The sequence below is a fragment of the Perca flavescens genome, chromosome 4 (assembly GCF_004354835.1).
Source record: "Perca flavescens isolate YP-PL-M2 chromosome 4, PFLA_1.0, whole genome shotgun sequence".
NCBI classification, from domain to species: domain Eukaryota; kingdom Metazoa; phylum Chordata; class Actinopteri; order Perciformes; family Percidae; genus Perca; species Perca flavescens.
This window is the reverse complement of record NC_041334.1, coordinates 21,485,185-21,512,495: the sequence shown is the minus strand read 5'-3', so window position 1 is coordinate 21,512,495 and position 27,311 is coordinate 21,485,185. Positions and strand designations below refer to the sequence as shown.

General features: G+C 40.8%; 1 protein-coding gene across 3 annotated transcripts in view; it reads right to left on the bottom strand.

Moving 5' to 3' along the window:
• The window catches only part of trim62.1 (tripartite motif containing 62, tandem duplicate 1), a 42,249-nt gene that overhangs the window by 14,557 nt on the left and 381 nt on the right, over window positions 1-27,311 (bottom strand). For 2 of the 3 annotated variants that reach the window (XM_028577048.1, XM_028577050.1), the window contains exons 2-3: window positions 27,174-27,269; window positions 25,397-25,951 (exon numbers count right to left, since the gene is read on the bottom strand). In XM_028577048.1, coding sequence (XP_028432849.1) covers window positions 25,397-25,804 — 408 coding nt within the window. In that variant the 5' untranslated portion in view covers window positions 25,805-25,951; window positions 27,174-27,269. The other variant, XM_028577049.1, reaches the window with a different exon arrangement.

Below are 27,311 nucleotides of genomic sequence, written 5' to 3'. Positions count from 1 at the left end.
TTTGGCAGCCACCCTGCACTCTGCAACTCTGAGGACCCCCTAGGGGTCACGAACCCACGGTTGAAGACTGCTGATCTAAAGGATCTAGATTTCTGCTGATTAATAAAAGTGTTGGGCTGACAAACTAAATTCTAAACAACTACTAAACATCAGGGGAAGAATGCTGTTACATTGACATTTTACCTTTGTCAGTTTCCAAAAATGTAAACAAAAAAAGGGCCCAAAGTACTATTAAGCACAACACAGTGCAATATAAACAGAAAATGTGCATTGGAGAAAAGCCTTACACATAAAATGACAATATATGTGTGGCAGTAAAAATGGCATCATTGCCTTTGCTCTGGTTTAGGGGGAAACAGAAAATTAAAAACAAAGGAGACAACCTGGCACACCGCTCATTTATTTCAAACCCCCCGTTAAGCCACCCCTGCAGCTGGTCTCTCCCCTCATGTAACCTGTGTGTCACACAGTGTCACCTCCCGACTGCAGCAAAAATCCATCAAACGGAACTGTCAGCTTAGCGGGGCTAATATGTGACCATCACTCAGCTAGCGGGCTAAAATAAATGCCAGAATAGATCTCCACTAACAGGAAAATGCATAATAATTTAACCATCTGGAATAGAAGAGAAAAAAGGTAACAGAGAGGAAAATAAATGCCACACGTCAATTTGTGATGTATTAGACAAGCCTTGACCTCGATCATTAACTACAATATTAGAAAAGGAGCAAAATGTGGTCTATTGAAGATGAAGCATGTTTCCTCTCAAGGACAGAAACAGCGGAAAACAATGGTTGGTGCAGAGGGGGAGCGTGACTCTCCATGCTAATGATAGGAGTGCGGCAGGCTCAGCAGGCTCTCCGCCTCATCGCTACACGCTTGTCTGCAGCAGGTCAAAGGCCGCTCCCACACACTGAGAGAGACCAACACTGACAGACTGGCAGAGAAAACATGCTCCTCCACTCTTCTGCTGCACATTGTCTGTCTGACTGGTCAGAGAGGGGCAACTTTAACTGTGGCTGCCAACACGGCAATACACGGACGCATTAACATGGACCCACACATTTCTGAAAATCCAAAATCATCTGCACAAGGTTTCTTTCAATAAACTGCATTTTAGATTCATGTTGTCTGGGAGTTTTGAATCATCATTGTCTGCATTGCAGTTTGTTTATTCCCTTTTTAATATGTTTATTGTTTACTGTATGCACCTAATACACACAGGCAAATTCGTTGAAAGTGCCAACTTGTTTAGCAATAAATCTGATTCTGTAACAAACAGGATATATCTACTCTGAATAGAACTTGTCGCTAAAATTATATGCACTTGGAGAATGTGTACTTAAGCTGACTTTAAGCAGGCAAAGCTACAAGGAGCAAAAATCAACCTTGAAGAAATCGTCTTCATACACTTAAAGGCCCTAAACCTCCTTCATAACATGCAATTACATAATCCTTCTTAACCTTCCTGGAAGCAAAAACCATCCCTTGAGTATCCTACAGATGGGCATTTTCTGTGTTGACCTTTAAAGAAGAAACTGAACATAAGCCACAGTTGTTGTGTCCATTACTACACATGGAATTATATCTGAATTTGATTCACTAGCACTTTGAGGAAAAGTGAGCATGATTGCAGTCAAACCATTATTATGTGACAAAAACAAAAAAGACTGACAGTGAAGATTGTGTGTGCAGGCAGTGTGCAAGTGTGTGTTTTTGTGTTGTGTGGCGAGGAGTCTCTCTCCTGTCTATTGCATCTGGCCAACACAAGTCTGACATGACATTTCCCCAGGACGTCAAATTGCGGGAAATGGGGGTCACGGCTGGGGGATTTTTTTTTTATCAAATGTTTTTTATTAAACAAACATGAACACATTTACACACCTGCTACAGGTAACAGAACATACATGCAACACCCCTACAAATCTAAAATTAATTTCATCCTGCTGTCATTCCCTTATTCCACTTCCTCTCCAGTCAGGTTAGCACTTCTGGTAGATATACAAGTAAATAAATGAATGAAATAATAGACTATCAGTGCATGTTTCTTTAGAAATGTGCATGGGGCTTAAAATCCCTCAACCTTTACTTACAGCTGCGAGCCTGATTATATTCAGCAGCTTGTTCAGAATTGAAAGAGTGATATTGGCTTCAAACTGCCAGCCCCGATGAAGAGGGGAACAAAATAACATGCAGTGTCACAGCATGAATAATAAAAAGCCTACAGGAGCAGAACTTTCTCTTACAAGCAGACAGGACTAGTTTCCAGTGATTTCATTTCCATGCACTGATGAAAGGAAACAAAATTAAAAAATAGCAAAATACACTTGCAACTCATCTACTTACCGGAGGACATACAGAATGCACAGCCAATGTGCTACTTAGACTTATAATTAAAGTGGGATCTCTTTAATCTGTTTATCATTACAGAGGGAATGCAAACCCCAGCAGAGCACACAATAACTCAATGAACTGCAAGTGATTTTCACAAGGACAGTTTGGCATAACCTTCGTCGAGCTGAGGGTGTAATTCTGTCAGGTAGCAGACAGGGTGGGTAAATAGGACCTCAGCCAATAAAAAGCAGTGAACACACTGCAGCCGTTACAGTGAGGCAGTAAGCTTTATGGGCTTGTTGTAATTTAACATGGAGCGGGTCTGAAATGTGCTGCCTACGCCCCTCTGACCCTTACACCCAGAAACAGAGTCACAGGGGGAACAACACTCAAGGCTATCGGCTCGGATATTACAAGGGAAGCAACACACAAGTGTGCACCCACACACAAGAACTCTACTATTTTTCTTTACCAATAAGTATCTGTACACACTGATTTGATTGATTTACTTTCATGTGAAATGTAAAACAGCCAAAAGGTTGCCCTGCTGCATCGCATTGCCTCTGGTACAATGAGGGATTTCATTTTAATCATTTAAAAAATAGATTGTACACTGCATCCTCACAGCATGTGTTCTCCGTGCAGCGTGCAGTAACACGTGTCGAAAATAAACATGATGCCAGCAGACTCTTCTCAGCTCTCGTGTACTGTGTAATGAATGACAGCATGCGCTTCTCAGCCGCTCCAGCAACAGACGCAACCAGAAAAAACTATCGGCATGGATTTTTGCCGATAACGATAGTTCCACCAATCAACTATCGGTGCCGATTAATCGGCAAAACCGATGAATCGGTCGACCTCTAGTCAGTATAGCAGCCGCAGCTCTGCGGCAGACATGTCCGTGCCCAATGTACGGTATTTTTGCCGTAAGGGTTCTTTCAAATCTAACCGGTTTGGTTCACTTCTATCAAACTGATTTGGTTTGGTTTGTTGTGGTGTGAAAGCATCAGTCAAACTCTGGTGCGGTCTTAAAAACCGGGCTAAGACGGCCTGAAAAAGTGTGTCCAAGGGCCAGTTGAAAGCGGACTCTGGTGCACAACAGACCCGTCTGCTAATTGTTGACTTTCAAGAAAGAGTTCTCCTATCTGTAGGCAATAAGCAATGCATAGTCTTTATTTATGTTATTTATGCACATAAGTATTTGGTAACCATGGTAACAACTGGGCCATTCTTCATTTATTTGTCAATTGAGTGACACGTAGCGAACACATATTAACAATCCCTCCATTATAATTTGGTACAAAATACCTCATACTGGTTATGTTTCTACCTACTTACCTACCTATATATATATATATCTGTGCGCTGATGATGCAAGATGACCAAACATTTTCAATCAATGAGTTACGTCACGTGTCAGTCCATATGACGTCATTCTTACAGCTCATGGTTTGTTCGAATTAAGCCAACTAACTAAATGAACTAAATGGTAACAATGTATCTTCTTTTTGTGTATAAGTGTAACATTTTCTAATATTCACTCCTGCTCCATCACATGTGGGAATTCTGTGATTCAGGAAGAACATAGTAAATTAGTAAAAACATCAAGAGGAAAGATGAAACATCAACACACTCATTACTAGATTTAACTGAAGGTAAAGATGGCACACACACACGCAGGTATAAAGGGAAAGAAGGAAAAAGAGGAGAGAGCCAAGATAAATAATCTGTCAGACCAAGAGTAAGTGGAATTCTACAAAGTGCTGCGTTTTCTAGTTGGGATACAGAAGCTAGGAGTAAAAATACACAAATAAAACCAGCAGTGCACCGTGCAGGTCTGGTTGTCCCAATGAAACATGATGACAAGCGACTAGCCTGCATGTTCCTGTCCTCGCAGTACAAGGACCCTTTCACAGCGCTCAATGCCAAACCGAGTGCAGCCTGAAGACACTGACACAGTGAATGAGCTAACAGCGGACCTCGCTGTGTTTTGAGCTCTGTGTGAGCAAAAATTAAACTGAGTAAATATCTTCTCTCCACCCCCCCTTTCATCTCGGACGCATTGTTCCTACAAGGACAGTGAGTGGCCATTCAGTGCGGAATTAAAATGCACACTAAAAACTTCTGGGAATGCAACACAATGTGTAAGCACCAACCTTTGAAAAATATGTCTTGTATATATATATATATATATATATATATATATATATATATATATATATATATATATATATATATATATATATATATATACACACACACACACATTAGTCATCATTGTCATAGATAAGCAAAGAGAGGCTGATTTATTTGAGCTGTGTGCAAAGTTATGATAAACTGTGGGCCAAAGGATTCAAGACCAACCAATAATAAATGTTTCACCTGTCTGTCTGGTGTGAGAGACCCCCCCCCCCAGGAGGCAACCAAAACAATAACTTGTAAAAAGAAACAAAAAGCAGAACAACAAAAATGCTGTCTCAGGCTGCAAATTCTGGTGTATTGTGTTCCAAGACATCAAACTGAGCTCAAGCTGCGCCTTACATCCCGCAGCCGTGTTTCCTCTAGCATCAGCGGAGCCTGCAGCCTCTCCGGGGGGACGAGTGCGTCCCAGCAGCCTGAGCTCAGCCAGCAGAGCAGGCAGAGGCCAGCTGAGCTGACTGTGCAGGACTGGCTCAGAAGGCTGCAGGACAGAGACACACTATTCACCTCCAACATCTGTCCTAGTGAGACAGAGGCAGCCTGAGACAAAAAGAGCCTGTACAGTATGTGTGCATCTACTTTCAGTTCTGGACTAATGGAAGATATGAGGGATCATTATTTTTTATTAGGGTTGCAAACAACTAACAATTACTTTCATCATTACCTTCCGCCATGGAGGTTATGTTTTTGGCTTGGTTTGTCCGTTTGTTGGTGTCTCTGTCAGCAGGATTACGGAAAAACTACTATTTCAGACCTGCCAACCTTGAAAAACTTTTTTTGAGTAGCAACTTACTGATTTATTGTCGAAGTTCTGGTTCATTAACACGGCGGCACGCACGCGGAAAAATGTGCCATTAAATGTCAAATCTGTATACATTTTAAACACTAGAAAATAATTATGTTCAAGTAGGCTACTTGAATTAAATAAAACATTTTATTTAAATTATCAGTCATATTTAATTCAATTAATTGGATCATAATATAATCCAATAAAATAAAATATATTACACTGCATAATGATCACTTTTACTTTTGGTACTTCAAGTATATTTTGATAATACTTTTGTACTATTTCATAGGGAAGATGTTGAATGCCGGACTTGTAACTGACAAGTAATTTGTAACTCTACAACACTGTTTTTTCTACTTTTACGGCAATACATGATGAGAGTAAGTCTTCCACCTCTGAAAATCACCACCATCAACAGTCGTGCATGAATACCTGCAGCTGTGTAACACTGAAAACACACCGCTCAGTTCAGCGTTTCCTTGCAGCTCTGCTACAGTAGCAGATAACCGCTAACGTTACCTGCCGGTCACATGGTCTCTAAACAGTCCGCTCACAGTGAAGTCCTGCACGGATCAACAGATGTTAAGAGTCCGGCGGCTGCTCGCTCTGTTTGTTATGCACACCGGACAGATTGATGCGCTCACAGAGCCAATCTTTGCTACCGCTCGGTGTTTGGCTAGCTAATAAGCCGTTAGCCTGTTAGCGCCGAGCGGCCAAACCAAGGTCCGACAGACACATTCCGCACATCCTCCGCTCAGTTTAACAGGGTATGTTGTAATGTAAAATGTATACCACTACCCCCCCCCGGTACCGGTCAGAGAGGCGTGTTTACTTTGTGTCTCGGTCCCCCAGTCAGTTTTTAATTAGCCTACATTAGTAACAGTTAATTTTGTTACGGTATGAACTTAATCATAGGAAAGGCAACCTTTGTAACGAAATCCAAGACTTTATAAATGCAAGGCTTTATTAATAATAATATAAATAAATAATATTTCTCCAAAGTTGACAGGTAGGCTACGTAAATTAATTCATTTCACAATTTCACCTTTCTACATCAAATCCGTTTACCTTTGCAAGCACCGTCCTCCCTTGGAGAAACCCATTGATATATGGGGGAAACCAACCAAACAAAACGGGAATGAGGGAGGAATGAATAACCCTATCAGTAGCCGATATTCCCGCTTGACATTAGAGGAAGGGACCCGAAGGTGTGATTGGTCGAACTCTTCTTCTTTAGTTTTTTCTTCCAGCATGCTCGTGGCTGCTACGCTGTTTTAGCTATATGTTTTGCTGCCTACTACCATCAAGAGTTAGACTGAGACGGCTAATGCACGTCAATGAGTGAACTCAAAGCAATTACCTGATTTTCGCGTAGTTTAAAGTGACAAATCATATCACTGTATTTTGATGTCAAAATGCGTATCTACTACGCAAAATGCGTACAGGTTGGCAGGTCTGCTATTTTTATAAAACTAGGTGGAAGGGTGAAGAACCCATTCAATCTTGGAGTGGATACAAATCACAGGGCGGATACAAGAATTGTTTTTCACTCTCGTGAACATTGCGAGATAGGACATTTATGCTGCATTCCTGTGGTGTCAGAAAAATCTGAAACATGAGTTCCTGATCATATTTCATGGCTCAGCCGATCCGTTTCTTTTGCTCTTCATTGTTACATAAATACTGGAAACGGCTATCGACATGTTGTTTAGACGCTCTGAGCAACAAAATAAAACACAATAGCACATCTTTGTAGTGCCTATGTTGTTTCCACATTTCGATTTAAAGCTCATCAACACGCCGAAATCGAAAGAACAACTTCCCAACTCGGGGAATGGGACCATCCGTCGAGCATTCTTAGTTCATTCTAGTTTATTTTTTTTGACTCATTGATTTAGTGTTGAAAAAATTACAAGATTGATTTAACAATTGACAGAAAATTAAATGCCAACATTTTTGACAATCAATTGATTGCTTAAATTGAATGTGAAGCAAAAAGGTAAATCTTGAATTTGAATATATTTAGGTTGTGGATTGTTGGTCAGTGTAGATAGTAGTACTGTTTTAAGTGTTTTGACCCTAGTGTGTTACCGTACTATGGGTGGCTCTCGGGAGACGGCCCCCGGAAATAAGTGTGTATGTACGGATGGAACTCCAAGCATGTAGACGCTGTATCTGTTGAGCTGTGGACGTTAATAAAAAAGGAGTCAAACTTTCACTCGGTTACATTATTGGCAAAACAACAGTCAGCCAAAACAAAAAAATTGAAGACATCCCCTTGGGCTCTGTGTTGGTCATTATTGACTATTTTCTAACGTGTTCCTAAGTGAACCAGTTGTTTAGTTTAAAAATGTCAGAAAATAGTAAAATAAATGCACCACAATCACAAATTCTGTGTGATTGTTTTATCTGAAAGATATTAAATTTACAATGATAAAACAAAAGCATCAAATCAGCCCATTGAATTAGCTGAAACCAGAAAATGTTTAGCATTTTTGCTTGATAAATGATCAGATAGTTAGTAAATTTTCTGTTGAAATGTGTTGATTTTCCGTTGTTCGACAAATTAACTAAAGGTTTAATGTTCAATTCTCAAAGTAAATGTAGCTTTGTAAGGACAAAAAGGCAAATTCATCAACTAGCCTTATAACTGAGCACTTTAAAAATATATCTACTGTTACAATTAATAAAACGGGTCTGCTGTGACTTGCTCCTGGGTCAGATCACAAATGACCCAAACATCTACTACATCTATTTTACAGGAAACATTTGGTAAGAGCAGTGGGGATTACTGGAAGCACTGATGCTGGCGGCCTCCTCCAGTCCTCTGAATATAGGGCACGTTGTGTAAATGATGAATGCTCAGAGGCTGCTGCTCCACTTCCTGGAGTGAGGAAGGGCACATAGTATGCAAATGTTTTACTCCAAACATTAAAAGATGAAGTCAAAGCAAGACACCGCATGTCGATTTTAATATTTTTAACCTTAAAATGAAAAAGAATCATGTCTGAATTGCTGACAAAATGTCTAGAGAGTCCACACACAGAGCTGTGGGAGTAGTGCGAACAGAGTGTGTGGTAGCAAAGTAGCTGGATGTCTGAGGGTTTAGGAAGACAAGCAGGTTCTTAAAGCCATCAGTGTTAAGTTTGATAATCTACACAGCGCAGGACAAGCCATTTAAGTGGAACAGGGGGTTTGTTGTTGGCACTAGAGTGGAAATCTGAGAAGTGTGGAGCGATAAGAGCGGACCTGCTGTTTGCAAAGAGTCACCAGCTTGGCAGAAGCCACTCAGTGCTTCACCATCGGCCCTGAAGCTGTTACAGCAGAACTAACTTTCTATAACACTGTTTAAATAAGCAGTCTGTGGTATATGAACAATTTTCACAGCTGGGGTTGGAAATTGATTTGACAGTCTGCTTAAATGCTTACGGGCCTAAAATGGAATTTCAGAATATTCTCACTACAGCAACCGGTTTCAACCCATCTCCAAAGAACTATCAATCAACCCTGTCAAGAGCAAGACGCTAATCTTGGAGAGGGCTATACATCATCTCAACAGGCATCTGATAAAAGAAAACCAAACATTAACATACCAAAGTTTGACTTCCTTTAGGCCTGTGAGATTACATACAATCCAAAACAAACCACAAGCTTCTCCCATGAATCACCGTCTGTAATTATCTCCAAAGAAAGGGATAATTAGTAAAACTGGTTTAAGTGGCTATATTTGGAAGCTTTGCAACCAGAGTCAAACCTTTCAGATTTTTTCATTTTTGTATAAAAGAGAGCCAATGTGAAACTGGAACTTTCTGGAACAGCACCTTACTCAACAGTATGTTGTGCATCTGTCACCATATTTTGTCTATAAAGGAGGGTATTTTCAAAAAAAGAATAAATCTTTATCTACTGAATATTTCAAACAGCATTTCACATATTACGGAGCATTCAGACCAAAAAAAGCGACCCAGCGACTTTCCGCAGGGTTATGTGGCTGGGGGTGAGGTGTGGGGGACGGGGGACGGCCTGTTGTGTTCTTTAACCCCCCAATGTAGCACAAGTAGACTTCATATTTCCCAATTGTTGTTTTCTGTCAGATCTTTTATAGATCTCGACATTTCCGAACGCACTTGAAGTAGGGCAATATATTGTTTTTTATCGTCATCACAAAATCAACTGGCGCAATATACACATTGCGAAAGGCTGCAATATATCGCAAAAGACACTCAGAGATTTTTTTGTTAGTAGAAAGAAATTATCAGCAGAAAACTGCACTTAAAAAAAACTGTCAATTCTTTTTTTAGTGGTGCCTTTTATATTCAATTCAATGTTCAATTTGTTCAATAAAAGAATTTATTAATTAATTTGTTTGTTTTAATTTCAACAAAACAATTTGTTGTATTTTAGAATACTGAAAGCAGTAATAATGCAGAACTGAGTACACTTTAGTATCCGTTTATTTAATACAAGCAAAAATCACGATATTGAACAGCATTAAGGCATATCGCATATTTTCCTAATATTGTGCAGCCCCAACTTGAAGGCAGCTTTATTTCACAGGAGAGAGAGAGAACGAAAATAGATGAGAGAGACATAGCGAGTGCTTTATTGTTGCAGGAAACATTAAGCTATTACACAAACTCCTGGGCAGTTCAGGGTTTGGGTTTAATTTTTTTACCCTCATACATTAGTGTTTTAAAACTTTCTTGTGGCAGCGATAAAGGCAGCGATGTTTCCGGTTTACTTTACGGGATTCTCACACCACCTCAAATCATAGCTCAAAACACACTGTCAAGTATGATCTCCAGCCACATGAATCGGCCATGGCAGTGTGATGTGGGGTTGCGTTTCTCCAAAAGTTGAGTCAGTCTCAACTTCTTGCCGCAGTCAGGCAGTGTGAATGAGGCCTTACAGGTCAGACTGCGAGGAGTTCAGAAATGTCTAACAGCCAGACAGAGAGGAGCGAACACAGTGTGGATGTTTTAGATGACAGAGATTCTGAGAAAGCTGACTTAAGAAGAGAGTGTTGGTGAATTGTAGGGATATGGACAAAATTGTATGCTGAAAACGACCCTTGCAGGTTCTCTCTGTGCCTGTGTGGGATTTTTGACGCGTTTCCTCACAGTCAAGACATACAGGTGAGGTTAATAGACCTTTTTCACAGCAGACATTGTGACTTGTCATAGTAGGAAAAGCACAGCTGAAATTGATAACCTAAACGATGGCTCAATTCCATCAAGTGTCCCAGTAAGATATTTCAGTGAGTCAGCATGCACAATACCAGGACCTCTCCTAAGTGGAATGCAACCATCATTAATGGTTTTGAATACACCTGTGCTTTTCCTACTATGACATGTCAACATGTCTGCCACGAAAAAGGTCTATTGTGTTTCAATGTGTCAGCTCTGGGACTGACTGGCACCCTGTGCAGGGCGTAACCCTCCTCTCGCCCAATGTCAGCTGGGATCGACTCCAGCCCCCCATGACCCTCTAGGATAAGCGGGTAAAGCTAATGGATAGATGGAACCAAGCTAGAATGACAGTACCTGCACTGGTAAATTTTCATGAGAGCTGTAATTATTTGTACACAAAGTAATTGTTGTTTAACTTGCTGTGGTGTGGATTTGTATTAGAATATGGAAAGTAAAAAAAAAGTTATATTTGAATAGCTCTTTCAACTTCTTTCCACAATTGTATTTTGACTGTCACTTCAAATTCCACTGTTTCAGCAGTGACACACACTGACATTTTCTTCAGTTTAGCCTTTTCAAGTTTGGTTTCAAGGGTCATTGGGCTATATTTGGAAGGTTCACCTGACTATGCAGAAACGAAAAAAACAAAAACCAAACTCACATGCAGGCATAACAACACAGCCATGACGAAATGCATTTCCTGCTTACACCATCATCTCTTTCCCACTGCACAGTGATTTTACTCCCATTTCGACCCCTTTTCCACCTGGTATCAAAATCCAATCTATATGATCTGATCACAAGTGCTCTAAGTATAGGTGGTAATGAATCCTGGACGCATTGAGATTTGATCACTCTGACCACATCAGTGAGAACGGGTATGTGTGCTGGCCACATTAAGGACTGCCTACTCAACTGTGAGCGAAACTACGTGCTCGTTCAAAGTATTTCTGAAATAAATAAAATAGAAGTGCCCTGTTACTTTGTCATTTTAAAGCTTTTATTTTGAAGCAGCAAAATCAGGAAAATAACTCCTATATTTGAACATGAAACTGACATGAAAATTTTTTTTTAAACCTCCTTTTCTCCTGCCTGACAGACTGTAGGCCACACTTTTTCATTAGTCATCGCACATTGTAACGTATGATTTATGTGAGAGTAACAACTGAAATGTATACACACACACAGACAGACACACACACACAGACAGACACACACACACACACACACACACACACACACACACACACACACACACACACACACACACACACACACACACACACACACACACACACAATCAGCCTATATGCAAATGGAAATTATCTGCATGTTTATTTGCATTTAGAGCGGGGAAATGAGATCCAATCACAACTGGTCCCTCAGGATGCATTTGGAGAACAATTCCGCTGACAGGTGGGAACACATGTACACAGATCCGATTTTAATACAAGGTGGGAAAGCGGCTTCTGTGGACACACTGGGTAAACACACCCTGAAAATGACCCTTGGATATGTTTGACTGCCAGCAGATTTTCACCACAACCAAATACAAGCTTGTGCTATCTTTTAGAAAAAGCTTCTTAGGATTAGTCAAACCTCTAACAGTCACCAATAGTCAACATGTTGTTAATATAAAACCATGTAGCATGTGTCCGGCGCACAAATCACCTTGTGAAAAACATGTGGTTGCATGCCAGCCAGCTCCACACGGCAGGGATAAAAAACAGATTTGTTTGCCTCTACTTTGTCTTAGCGGCACGGGTGCAGCTGGAAGCGATTCGGTTGTAGCGGTTGTGTATACACTATGCAGGCGTGATTGCTACAGCTTGCCAGCAGCTCTATCTGACCAAATAAAGTGTGCGTCTGCTTCTCTTTCATGCAGTCCCCTGACATCAAATACATATTTGGGATGTATGCCTCTTTCGTCAAGTCAGACTGTGAAATAACACTGTTTCTGCAGGACCTGGTAGTACAGTTCCATGAATTTTAAGTATAGCCTTCAGTCAGGTCTGCATGTTATTTAATCTCCTGATGATTTCCAATAATCTACATATTGAAGCCTGGATCCCCATATTAAAAAAAACTCGTTTCGGGGACTGCTTGAGCAAAGAGCAGGAGAAAAATCAGTTTACAGTTAATGATGTTAATGTTTGTGCAGTATTGACCAGTTTCAACCCAACAAAGGCTTCCAAAACTTCATACACTCAATATGATTAAGCTCAGTCTTCAAGAACACACTCTCTCTGTTTCAGTCCTAATTATAGGGAAACCAATGCCATATAAAAGTATTGTGTGCTGTGCAAACACAATACAGAAAATAAAGAGTAAAAACACAGAGTACATTATTAATCAATACTACCACAATATAAAGAGACCAAAGTAAATCACCTTTGAAAAGCTAGTTTCTGTTTCACTTGCTTCAGCCAGACTATGCAATTTCTATCGTGGATTGCTTTCACTGGGCTCTTAAAAGGTGCTCTAAGCCAGTGGTTCCCAACCTGGGGTCCGGGCACCCCCAGGGGGGGCGGCAAAGATCACAGGGGGGGCGCAAGACTTTATCTGGTTTGAGGTTGAGGAAAAAAAAAAAAAAATATATTTGCACATGTTAAACAAATTATGATCAGCTTTTCTTAGACATGAGTAGGGGGGGCGCCAAGGAAAAAAGGTTGGGAACCACTGCTCTAAGCGATGTTGTGTGATGGCACTTGTTGTCATAGACAGTATATAATGGACCAATAGACCCCGTTGCTCTGGACGGAGACCAGTGAAGGCTATTAGAAGCACTTTTCCGGTGATGGCCAGCTTTACTGCGCAGCCTCCAACTGAGAGAGACAGCGTAAATGTGACGTGAGCAACCTGTCTGAAAGTTGTAAGTCTTCTGGTAGCTGTGCCAAGAGAAATCTCAATCATTCCCAATGTTACAGCGACGGAGAGCGTAGGTATATGTAACATGGACACAGGCTAATAATTGATCAATAACATGCTAGTTAACATTAGTAATTAAACCTAAACAGCTCACATAAGTCGAAACTGCCTGCAAGCTTATCTTGTACTATACAGTAATTCCTCTACTATGTGACACAATCGTTGGCCTATTTTTACAAAAACTGTCTGCTACGGAGCCATAACGTGAGATACAAGGCAATGGAGCCTTTTATACATTGTCGTGTTTCTTTAGAACTAAACAATGGACAAATAGAGTCTTTAAACGCTTCAGATGTAAAGTTATTCACTGTTAAGTGACGTCAAAATGAATGCTAGTCAGTGGAATGCTAACGGGAGGTGATGGCTTTGTAGCATCAAAATGGCGCCATAGGAGGTTCGAGTTCTGAAGCGAAGCTTACCCCCTTGCTTGTTGTTGACGTTCAAAAGTATTTTCAAACAAAACTTTTCGTGGTGCAGGTTGGCACAGCTTGTTTGTGTTGGTGTTAGTGGAGCCTGGGCTGCCTACAGAGACTACGTGTTTGTTTTTTTTTACAGTGTGTTCAGGGGACAGGCAGCTCGCAGATAGTGAGATGTTTACTGTATGTGAAAAAAAATGTTGTAGCCTAAAAAACGCATGACATCGCTAAGAGCACCTTTAAATGTATATCTACTACTGTGCTGGACTGAAAGATTTCAGCCACTAGTGAATTTAACCAAGATGAGACATAAGAGCTGTAGTTGTTAAAGGCTTTGTCATTTAATCTTTGTTAAAATGACAATGCTAAAATCTAACGCCCAGCACAGTAGTAGACACCAATTCAACTTAGAATAGACAGAATTTCTTTTTTAGCTTTTCAGACAAACAAAAATAATTTTTGGCTTGTTTGTGCGATAGACACAGACTCTGTACTAAATTTAACAATTACTTATTAAACGCTAAATATTAAATTTAAATAATATATAATTAATAAATAAACAGCTTTAACAGTTGTAATGTGCAATTTTAAGCTCAGTAAACTATTTAAAAAACGTGCTGTGTTACTCGCATGGCTCCCATTATCCTCCGTGAAACGCTCTCTTCCACTTCGCCTGACAACTCTCCTCCAAAACAAACAGCTCTGAGATAACAGAGCTCAGCCCATAGCTTCACTCACTCAAAGCAGACAGTATGCGTGAAATAAAAACAGATCACATAATATCACTGTGTGTAGGGTTTATAGCGTAATATAGCCGTAATAGCGTGTAATGATTATAAAACAGACAACGGCTGTGTCTCAAAGACCGGGCAACAGCCGGGACGTTGAGAATCCACATACGAGAGGTGATGAATAGTTCCAGTCACTTTGTCATGTATTCACTTTATTGAAACAAGAGAAAAAAGCCTCACTGATGTGAAGGACAGAGACACACAGACACACACAGACACACACAGACACTCTGCCTGACATATGCCAACGCTCCGGTAAGTCCACTCACCTTGTCTCTGCCCGGGCATGCCCCAGCTGCCCGCACATTTGTTGACATACTCCCAAACAAACAACAACGCACGCAACGGTGAGTTTTCTTTTTGTAGGCGGCTGCCTAAGCTGCAAAATGCTGCGGAAAACCCTGAGGTGATTTAATGCAGACAAATTCACGATTTAGTTGTTATATTTTTTTGTTTCTGTTGACAGAACAAGCTAAAAATTATAATTTTATTGCGGGTCATAAATGCTAGTTGTTAATCAGGCAAGAAGTAATTCCTGCGCTGCACTGCAGAAATTTGGTGCAAATCGATACAATAATGAAGTCACCTTCTGATAACACCTGTTCAGGTGATCACCTTGATTTACATTTAAAATGAAAGTGGGTTAGAGGCAGCAGACCATTATCATCTTAACTTTAGTGCCACACAATCCTCATTCACATTAAAATGAATGTTTACAGATTTAATCACTCTGGAGTGCTTAAAAAAGCAAAATTTTCATGTGACAAAAACATCAATTTAGTGTGGACGAAAGGCCAAAGTAAAGAGAAAAAGATTTTTGACAGATGAGTCAATCAAGCAAACAAACACCACCACCGAGGCATGCCTTGTATTTCAAAAAGGAGTTTTTTCTGTCACTTCAATATATTAGAGTGCTGATAAGACGGATGTTCTTACTTGACTTTTCCTGATTAAAGATGCAACATTTTTCACAGCCCTCTAAACTATCTGACAGCTCTTACACTTTTAATGCTCGACAAATGCGCACTTGTTTTACAGCTGCAGTTATTGTAAGCCACAGCAGTTAAGAGCTCTGCAAAATGCCTAAACTATAAACAGCTGCTCAAGCAGGAAACCTCCGTTAATGTGCAGACTGCGAGAGATGATGAGTGGAGGAAACCGGGAGAGGACAGAAAATACAGCTGGCTGCTCCCCACTGATTAGCCTGACCCTGGAATCATGCTAAATGCATTATGGGAAATAAACAAGCTCTAAGAATATCTGGCCAGAGAAACTTGAACTTGAATTGGCCATACATCACATTAACAGGCAATTTAGGAGTTAAGGTGTTTAAAACAGCTAATACGGATATAAATTATTATGCAGGCGAAGCCAGGCCAGTCATGCAAAACTTTTATTGGGTGTTTTTCTCCTACCACACATAATCACAAAAACTGTTTATTTAACAAGTGTTTTTTTTCCCCTCTTGTCTGGCAATTGCACAAATGTTTTGCAAGGAACTGCTGCTTAATTTGACACCATTTCCCTAATCCCACATCTAAAACACACAGAAACTGAGCATCTGCCTGTTTATCAATCATCTTCTGTCCCTCTGCACCTGGGGTCCGTTTCAGAAAGCAGGTTTAGTGAAAACTCAGAGTTTGTTAACCCTGAGATGAGTGAATTGTGGTGATGAGTGGTATTCTGTTTCAGAAAGGGAGGTTAATCAAACCTGAGAGAGAGGGGTAACTCCAGCCTGTTTCAGAAAGAGAGGTAATTTAACCTCAGAGTCACTTACTATGGTAACTGAGCCTGTGAACCTAACCTGGTCGGGAGCAGGTTTTCTTCAATAAACCTTGAGTTTCTCTGTCAGTCTCCTCCCTCTGACACAGCGCGCTTTCATTTCCTCATTTCATTCATTCAGTCTGTATCAGGCGCATAAAAAAACCCAGCTGCTTTCTCAAAACATGGAATTTCCTTTTGTCGACGATCCTGTTGATGAAGAAGCTGTATTACTTCGCAGGGAGTTAAACATACGTTGGGAGATGATATTGAGGCCCCGACTATAGATGCATTTTCATCTCCAGATAGCTAAACTACCTATTTGAGCGGTACTGTTTTTCTTCCCAGTCTACCAGTAATGTAGCCTACATAACCTTATCCGTCCTCATATCACGAACGTCACCCATTGTGGACAATAATCTACATCCCAGCAGATTCTTTGCGTTACATTACTTTGTTTTTTGCAGTTTTCCTTACAACACTGGTGATGCGGTACATATTATTAAAGCGCCATCAAAGGAGTGTGACTCGCTCTGAAATGTGTTTTAAGCGTTTTTGTAGTGTTCCCTAGACACAAACCAGTAAGAGCCATTACAAAGGAGTTCCACAGTAGGCCTATTGCAGGTGAATGATGTAAAAAGCCTCAGAATGGGATTAGTACTTTTTTGCCTGCAAGATTGCACTTAAATGAAATAGATTATAGGTTCAATACCATTTTACAAGTACTATTATACTTATGATTAAATATGATATTAATACACTATATTGGAACTTACGCATACCACAGATTTGTATGTAAACAGAAATACAGCTCGACTCTTTCATTTCGACAAAAGAGGTATTTAACAGGTAAACTTCTTCATGCTCCTTCTCTCTCCCCCTACCAGGGACTTGTTAGTTCAGGGAGCGGGTCAAACCTGAGTCTGGCTGATGGAAGCAGTTAATGAGGACTCCTATCAGCAGCACGTCTAATTAAATCATCTGTAGAAAATCACGGACGCAAGGAATTACAGGAGATTACAGCCCAGTCTTGCCCTGCCCAGACCGTCGAGAACAATGGCCTGTAATCTGTCTTAATTCCCCAGCTAATCAAGCAACGCAGGGCTCAAACGTCTCATGGCTGCAGCGCCTGGATACAGCAGTTCACATCCACCCAAATATCAAACTGACAGACAAAAACTTAAAGGCAGAAAAGCATGAATAATAGCTGCTCTGTGACCGCTCACCACTGATGGATTTTTTATACAGTATTTACCAAGATCTGAAATTGCCTCGGCACAGAACCTATCTTCCTTAAACTCTCATTTCATATTCACCACTTTTAAAAGGCTATTGTAAAAAGTAACATATTTCACTGCCTGGTCTTTTTCATTTAATTAAATCTTTATAGCAGTGTCACTGGTGTGGAGGCCACTCCCTGCTGATCTGACTCACATTAGGGAGGCCTGGGCTCAGCATTAAGCCACACTTTAAGCCGCAAAACTTTAAGGACAGCACTTCCCCTTTCATCCACTAAGATGATCAGTAAATCTCATCTCTCCAGCAGTGATCCTTCCTTTCCCTCTCTGGCCTGCCAGACCAGTTACAGCACGCACGGCAGCCCTGTGACCTACAGGTTTAACCGTCAGACAAATACATGTCCGACTACGGATGTCATACAACAGGTACAACGCATTTATTTATGATGAATCATTGAAACAAAAAACAAAACCTCTTTAGAAATGGCTATTTTTGAGATTTTATCATTGATAATTTTGCTGAGCAAAAGTTGCCAGTTTACTCAGTACGCTTCTAAAACTAATGCCTTTTGGGGATATCTACAGTATATGACTCTGTATTTCATGCGACTTTCCCCTCTTTCCATAGTTCATACTTTTGTAGTGTTAGGTCTGTATTACACCTATTGTATATAAGTGTGGGGCAACAGAACATACACACCATAAATGGACAGTGTTGAGTGTGATAATGCGTTACAGTAACGCAACCACTTTTTCGGGTAAAAAGTAGTGGAACACGCTACTACTGAAAAAATGAGTTCCTTTTTCAATTCGGCGCAACGTTACTTCTCCCAGGGACAGATTTGACAACGATGCTGCCTTCTCAGCTGCACGCTCGCAAGTTCCACATGGGACGTGACAGGCTGGTAGCAGAGTAATCATGGCAAGCGAGAAGCAGCCAAAGCTAACTTTTGAGAGCTTTTTAAGCTTCGTGGCTTTTTGCTGGACGGCGCTCTGAGCCAGGCAGACACAAAGCTGACAACCTCACAGATGCGGTGGTGATGGCCTCTATACGCAGCAGACGGCTGCGGACTTGTGTCGGTTGCATGTACACGCAAGGATTTCCAGAAAAGAGGCTGCACGTGTCTACGACAATGCACGGACCCCGGTACAAGTCGATACAGACATTACATAGTATACACTAACACTGTGTAACGCCGATGACCTGCCGATGTGCATTCAATCCGCGCTGGACTCGTTCATAATGATTCAGCCGTCACTCTGTGAGTAGAGAATCAAGTCTGCAGTGTAGTTCACACACTTCACTGATAAACCAGAGATTGGCTTTAAAAGTAATGTAAAAGTAATGAGTAAGTAAAAAGTTACTTTCCATAGGGGGTAACTAAGTAAAGTAACAGATTACTTTTTTAAGAAGTAATGAGTAAACACTACTTTTTAAAAGTAACTTCCCCAACTCTGTAAATGGAATATGGAGACTAAAAAGATAAAATCTGGAAAGTGGAATTTCAGCCAAAGATCAATGTATTAGACAAGAAGGATGACGATGCCAACAAAAACTAGCAAATCAATTGCACAAATCAAATGTTCAACTATTTTTTTTTTTATGTGTTCGTTTAGTTTTATTGTCTTGTTTTGGAATTTCACTCATCACTCATTTTACTTCAAACTCAATGGTGTGAGCATAGGTTTTCGTGATAAAGAATTTAGTAGTAGTAGCAAAGAAATGCTCAAGATGCCCTTATTATGAGCAGGTGGGGAGGTACTGGTTAGTCTACCATCTATTATAAGAATATTTTAGTTCATATTCTTCTGGGAAACACCTGTTAAGCTAAAGAAGGTTCGTAAAATGAATTTTACAATCACCTTAGCCTTAAAAAAAAAACTTTGGGAAACGGGGCTCTGGTCTCTTTGTACTTACAGTATGTGACTGTAAACATCTTTCACCTCCTGCCCTCTCTTAAAACTGCTAGAAAACACATGTCAAATTGCAAACACGACTCCACTTTGCAGAAGGCCTACATATACTTCTAATGCACAACAGATGTATCAACATCTGATTCACTTAACTTACGCTTAAGCCAAAGTCATCATCTAAATAAGTCAAAATCAAGTCAATCAATGCAGCAGTTTGCCGAAATAAACATGGAGTCCGGCTCTGTCCTGCCTCAAGCACCATCAATGGTATCAGTAATAAGTGCAGTACAATGTACGTCCTCATTCTGCATCAGGATATTATGCCAGCACTCCTCTAATGGAACATAACTGTTCTGTCTCTCCCCATGGCTCCATTTCCGCATGAACGCAGCCTCTCTGCCACACCACCCTGACTGACCGCCAAGCTGGACAAACTCATTTGTTTGGGGGTGGGTGGGTGGTGGGAAATTAGCAGAGTGAGGGACTGTAGCTTCCTCAAAAGAATTTGTTACCAAACAAGATCTGTGGCTTTCAATAAAGCACATATCTTCAAAACAAGAAGATTACGGAGAGACAAGACAGCACAGGAGCTAAATAAAAGAGACATGAAGCTGCTCGAGAAAAGGAGTGCAGACTGAGGCAAGCCACAGGGGAGATGGCAGCCGTGGGTGCCCTTGAAATTGCCTGACTCATTACTGCAGCAGCACGGCCATGTGTGGTGATGGCAGGCTCAGAGAGAGCTCTCGGCTGGGCTCTGACAATTGGAGAGTGAAAGACAGCCCTGTTTATAAACCACCAGAGGAACACTTCAAAGGCTGGCATGCTCATTCTTCCTTTTCCACCATCCTGCATTACAGCAATGCAGACAAGAAAAATGGCAATACGTTTTTATGATTAAACCCTGTGTTTGTTATCTGGTAAGGAGGGAATACATAGGTATAAGAACGGTGTTAATTGAGGACAGCACACAGGTGCATCTGGACACTTTGAGTGACAGGTCTGTGTGGGTGATTCAACACCACGGAGTAATCATTTAATTCTTCAGCTGCGTGGGCTTTAGTCTAACTCAGACCAGCATTACTGCACAGCTGCCTGCTGTTATACCATCCACGGTATCTACTCTATATTCTGTGGAACAAAGTTAAGTCCCCAAATATGCATGGATAACCAGGGGCCGCAGTCTTATTTCCCTTCTTGTCTGGTCTTACATCGCTGTCAAGTAGAGCGGAAACACGTCCCTTGGGCAAGTAGACAGCAGGATGGGTCTGTCCAGCTCTGCAACACTGTGGTCGCACACAGCCCACTGAGAGCCTCGATCATCACAATTAGGGCACAGTGGCTGCTGTGGCTTCCACTTTGTCCTACGCAGGAGTTGACTGCCAACTTTAGTCCACAGTGGTGTGATAATAAGTGCAGCGCCTCGTCCAGCTCCAATCAGGGTTACAGCGATCCAGCCAACCTCTATTTAAGATGGCGCCAGTGCTCCAAGTGTAGCGTGACTGAGGGAGGGAACTGTAATCTCTCATATCCATTAACCATGTTGCCTAAAACAAAAGGCATTATTTCCCCCCAGAACATAAAGCACGTACTGTACTGGGATGTGGCTCGGTAGATACAAATGTCTGACTCTCTGGTTATAACCTAATTTAATTAGTTCAGAGTAAGACTGACAAGCCAAAAAATGTCACAACAAAATAATAGAGGATCAAAATGATGAGACTGCTTGGTGTGTATTAGGAATGGAGATTTCTACTGCCGATTGTGCCTCAGTTTAATGTTTTAGTTCAAGAAGTTTAAGATCTGAGTTTGAGATTTTTTCTGAAAATTGAGATTTTGCATTTAGAGTGCTTTCTGCTCTTGTACATTATGTTTAAATGATGTTTAATGCTGTCCAATATGACTGGTGGAATAAAACCCCTCCTAATCAGAATGCATTAGTTTCCTGTTAAATCTCCGCTCCCTGAAGCGAATGGCAGAGCTGCAGACAAATCCTCTTCGATCCTACCTTAATGTCCTTTATGTTGAGAAATATGCGCAAGCAAGCAATTATGTGTTGGGTGAACGTTTGCCAGACGTGTGTTCGTCACCCTGCAACGGTCGGGTGCTGAATGCGTTTGTGCATTACAGATTTGGCCGCAGGAGCGTTTACGGGGGGGGAAAGGATGCAAATCAGCAGGAGGTAAAGCTCTCAACTCAGCAACAAGACTCAAGGCCTGAGGTCAGCGGAGTGACATGCCAAGCTAAAGAGATTACAGTCTGCCACAGACTAACCAAAAGCTGCCCTCGTCAGTGAACACCGGCCAGCCAAACACACTGTCAACGTGGTGGGAGTCGGTTTGACAATATCAAATCTAAGACTTGAGAGTTGTAACAGTGAAATTCTGATAATTTGACCGACACACAGCTGCTGCGGATCACGACAGACTGCACGTTTTTATACTTCTGTATGTCATCATGGTGGCCCTTTGTAGGGCTTGGTTCATATGTTTGAGTCTGGGTGTCTACTATAGATGTTGAAATTTGATATCGTCATACTTGTACAGTAGCTCTGATTGTGAAACACACTAACCATCTGTGTTCTGCTGTCTGAAGATAGAAGGGTTAACACCATCAAAGTGATGGGAGGACATTTCTATGTCATCCTGCTCCTTTAGCGGATGATGGGGTGAGGATGACGTAACTTAAAAGCAAACACTGCTGGGAAAATGGATAGTCACAGTGAACCATTATTACTCACTCATTATTAGCCACAGTTCTGCAGAACCACACAAAAGAGTTGTATCACAATAAGATGAGAGAGCAACATATAGAGATATAGGAGAGAAAGTTTAGACCAATCCCAAATCCCATGTGCCAAACTGTCAAACAATTTAGCTCAGAAAAACAAGCTTTGGCTATGGACCTACCAAATCATTTCCCACCCTACAAAAACTCTTAAGGTTCATTTTAAAAAGAGGCCACCAAGTTGGCCCGGCATGTACCACTCTGGCCCAGTTAGTCATAACATTGGAGCTGATTGCTGCTGCACTTTAACACATCCGCTCCATGCTGTTTTGGCACTTTATTTGAGCATTGTTGAGCCTCATGCTAAAAGTGAAGTTTGTGCCTGCAGGCACAGCTCTTACACATTTGTTTTGATCTGACACACAACTCATGTCTACTCCCTGAAAGGAAAAAAAATAATGGATAAGTAAACTTGTAAGTTGACTAATATCACAGAGTATTCTTTACATCTCACAGCTCACTCTCTTAGGTCTGATATGTTAAATTTGCGGTCTGTTCCATGCATCCGGCTTCAGACCCGTGGTGACCGACCTTTTGAGTCGAAAGCCCCTAAGCTTTGGAATGCTCTGCCTCAACCCTTATGGTCCTTTAAAAACCAGGTAAAGACATACCTTTTTAGACAGGTGTTTGGTTGACATGTCTGCAATCTATGTATTATGTTATTTTAATTGTGTATTTAATATGTATTATGTTCACTTGTACGTTTTTTATGTCCATGTAAAGCACTTTGTGATTTCATCTGTGAAAAGTGATTTATAAATACATTTTATTTATTTACACTTACACCTTAATTCAGAGAATAAAGTTCAGTTACTGAAGACACAATCCTGATAAAATTTACTTTGTGAGCTCAAACAAACGTGACAGATTTTAATTGTAACACCATCTGCTGCCTTGTTCTGAGGTTTGTGTTTGTCTGTAAAGATAATCAGACGTAATGTAACAAACCACCCCACATGAAGAACTAAAAAGACGAGTATGCCAACTAAGCTCATCGTGGGACATGGTTGTTTCTGATGGGGCCTCTGTGTGCTCATACTTTCTTTCACTACTGTAGATCTGGGAAGCCTCCAAAGCTCCTGCCAGAGTAGAAAATGCAAAACGCCACCCTGAAAAGAGCTCCAAGCAGAGGGACAAGCCGGTGTCCAAGAAAAGAGAAACATCTTGTGCTGAGCCTAATTACTTCTGCTCCAAGATTACACGGTTTTGACCTTTCTCAGGCTTTCAGTACAGAGCCTGATTGGAAATTAAAGAGGACAGCATTGATGTTCACAGCGCTGTTAATTATATTCAATACTGAACACAGAAGGGCACCACTGTAGCTCTATGCTACCTACTAACCGTCTCACTAGGTTTACATGTGAATCTACTAATTTAATTAATTGTTTTTGTCTTTTATGTTTTTAACTCCTCACAACCACCTCAATGGAGTTAATTAGTTCCAATCTAATTAACAACATCCCTAAAGACTAATATTAAAAAGCAATTGATATTAAGCCTGATAATTAGACTGAATTGCCATTTCATTTCACTTATTTATATGGCAATTTTTGTTTGCAAAGTTTATTTTTATTTTGACCAAACCAAATCAGAATCAGACTTTATTCATTATGCACAATGGATTTGTTTTGGTGCAGGTGTCAGAACAGCAAAGTAAAGAAATACGTACGTGAAAAAATAAGATTAGATAGCTGAAGAAGACAACACAAAAAGCGTAGCAAATAAATTGTAATATGAACATTATATGACAATATACAAATAGCAATACATACAATTAAGTTTACAGAGGAAGTAAGGGTCTGTGTGATGGGTCATATAGTGTACAAAGATTACAGTAATGTTATCAGGGAAGTCCAGTGCAATCATTGATTTAGATAAATAACCAATAAGCGAGTAAAGTATCTGTCCTGCAACTTAATTTTCAGTCAACATGAAAGCTGCAGTAACAGCTGATAGGAGCACCTGTATAGCTGCATAATCTCATCATCATCCATTCTTGCTATTTTCCTGGCCCTTTTTCTGGCTCTGGCAAAGAAAGATGAGGTCCCAATTCCTAATCCATGATTACAAAACTCTGATTGAGAAAATTTGAGGTGGTTTCATATTCTGAGGTCTGTAACTGACGGCCATTCAAACTGTCATTAAAAATATTCATGACAAAATGCCCTTCATCAATTCTGTGCCACTATTCTGCATCAGATGGAGTTTATAATTCAGCTGCAGTCTCCATATAAACCTGCTCACAGATTCAGAGCAGTGAGAGCAAAATGATCTTGCCAGTGATACGGGTTTGTCTGAGCTGCAACGGGAGAGCGTAAACCCTTCAAAAATGCAAAGATGACGTTTTCTGTTACATCAAGCCAATCTTAATATCTACATTGGTAACAGAAGACTTAAGAAGTGAGACAGACTACATAACATTAGACTGGAATGTGTTTCTTTACATACTGGAACAATGAAGAAACAGGATTAGGAGCTTTGTTTCACAGTTATTGGATTTTGGCTCTATGGGAATGGAATTATCCAAACACTAACACGAAAGGAAACACTGAACCATTCCTGGTAATGTGGAAAATATCACTCAGTGTAAACACATATGTCACATTAACATAAGCTTCATAAGGAAGAGCTAATATCTACAGAAATATTTCCAGAATTTAAATGTGTACTTTAAAATAACCATTGCAGACATTATCAAGGCATTTATTCACTTTCTAAAAAATAAAAAAAGTTTCAGACGGAATGACACCCAACTGATTTCACAGGTGAGCCAGTTAATGTGGGCATTAGGGAGGGATAAGCAAATTAGACATGTTTCACTCCTAAGCACCTATTGCACCCAAAGTACTCCTAAGCAAAGCACAACATTCCCAAACTGCTTTAGTGGAGCTGCTCTGGGGCAGTAGAGGACTGAGGCTGAACTGTCTGGGCAGCTCCCATGGGGAGAATGAGTGCAACTGCCTGAATGTGGCACAGAGTGCCGATGGGTTTTAAGAAAATGTCAGCCTTACCCTTGCTAATGAGCTTTCAGAGTATGTGTGCTATAACTGACCTGTATCTCTTCGTAAGCCTCGTCAATAGTGGTTACTTGGTGCTGCTCGTGTAGTGCCGGCTCGTCACAGAAGAAGCACACCAGACTTTTGTCGGTGAGGCAGAAGAGCTTGACCTTCTCGTGGTCCTTGCAGGGGTAGGAGCTTCTCTGAGCGTTAAGGATGGCGTCCAGCGGGAAGGCCGAGTAGCGCTCCACAATGTTGGACAACTTGAGACTCGGTGAGAGGAGAGGATCAGTGAAAGTCCTGCGGCACTCAGGACAGTCCCGCACTCCGTGAAGCTCCTGTCTGCTCCAGTGCTCGGTGATACACTTTCTGCAAAAGTAGTGCTCACAACCAAAGCTGACGGGGTCCTGGTAGATGCTGAGGCAGATTGAACAGAGGAGCTCGTCCTTCAAGCAGCAAGCCATTTGCAAAGACGGAGACGGAGCGGCATCTACGAGGGCAATGCTCTGGAGTTGAGTGTACCTGGTTTAATCTTCAAGTGAGTTTACTGCCATGTGGGAGTTGACGAGACAAGTTGACAAGATCTTCAGGAATCTTTACCTTTACGGCCTCTGTTGAAATATGACAAACAACAACAATTAGATGCCACTAATATTTTAATATTCATGCACTAAGTGCAAGGGCTAAAACATTTATATCAAACAAATCATTAACAGGGGCAGATTCACTTGGTTAAACATTAACAAAACCGACTTCAATCAGGGGATATTTAACATATAATCTTACTCATAGTGATTTAAGTAGGCTGTCATAGCTGGCTGTCATTTTTCAAGCAAATACACAAACCAATTCACAGGTTCCAGCTTCTCAAATCTGAATATTAGTTTTCTGCATTTTTCTAGTATTTTGTGATAGTATATTAAATACCTTTTGGGTCTTGGACTATTTGACCAACAAAACAACTAATCCAAAGAGTCCCCTTGGGCTCTGGGAAAATGTGATTTTTCATACAGTTATGACATTTTTCAGACAAAACGATTCATTGCTTAAGAAATCAATCAGCAGATTAATAATAATGCAAACAATAGTTGTAGCCCTGTTTGAAAAGCACGTTTACTCAGAGTAAGTGTTTTTGATCACCTCAAAAACCAACACAATCTAATGATAATATGAGACAGAACCGGCAACCTGTCCCTGGTTGCTCGTCACCTCTTTCTTAACAATAACGTTAAACTCAATTTAGCTTTTACATGAGAGCAGATGCTATCTAGTTTCACTTTGTTTGCTGCCTCCTTACCTGAGGAAACACCTGAATATGTTGATGCTTTCATCAAAATACTTCTCCATCTTGCTACATCTCTTTCCCCTATCATTGTGTAGGATTTGTTGATTTCTACAGCAAACTGCCTGCACCAACCAACAGGGAAACCGGGAAACACCTGCAGCGGTATTATCTCCCCTGTCTCCAACCCCTGTGTTAAGAACGCTTACCTTTATGAAAATTCCCATTATGAAGAGGGGTTCAACAGCCCGGACTGAGCGTTTTTAATTATCACCATCTACCACAAACTGTCGAGCGAACATTTATGCTATAGCTTAGCATACATGCTATTTAATTGGCTTGCTCCACATTGCTTTCAACCTGGATTTGTAAACACAACCGACAAGAACCACGGACACAAAAATGGGGCAAAACTAATTTAATAAACTACATATTAAAAAAGTTGGATTCGAGGGGTGGGGGGCATGTGAGAGGTTAAAATATATAAATATGACACTTCTTATTTGAAGAAATTGATAATAATGGAGAGAAAAAAGCCTCAACTCACGAACCTCTTCGCAGTGACATCCGCGGCTCCCAATGCAAGTGTTGTCTTTCAGGAAGGAGAGCAGCACACAGCGGCAACAGACGCAACCAACTGCAATGAACTATGGAGGGGGGTTATAAAAAATAATATTTGCATGATAACT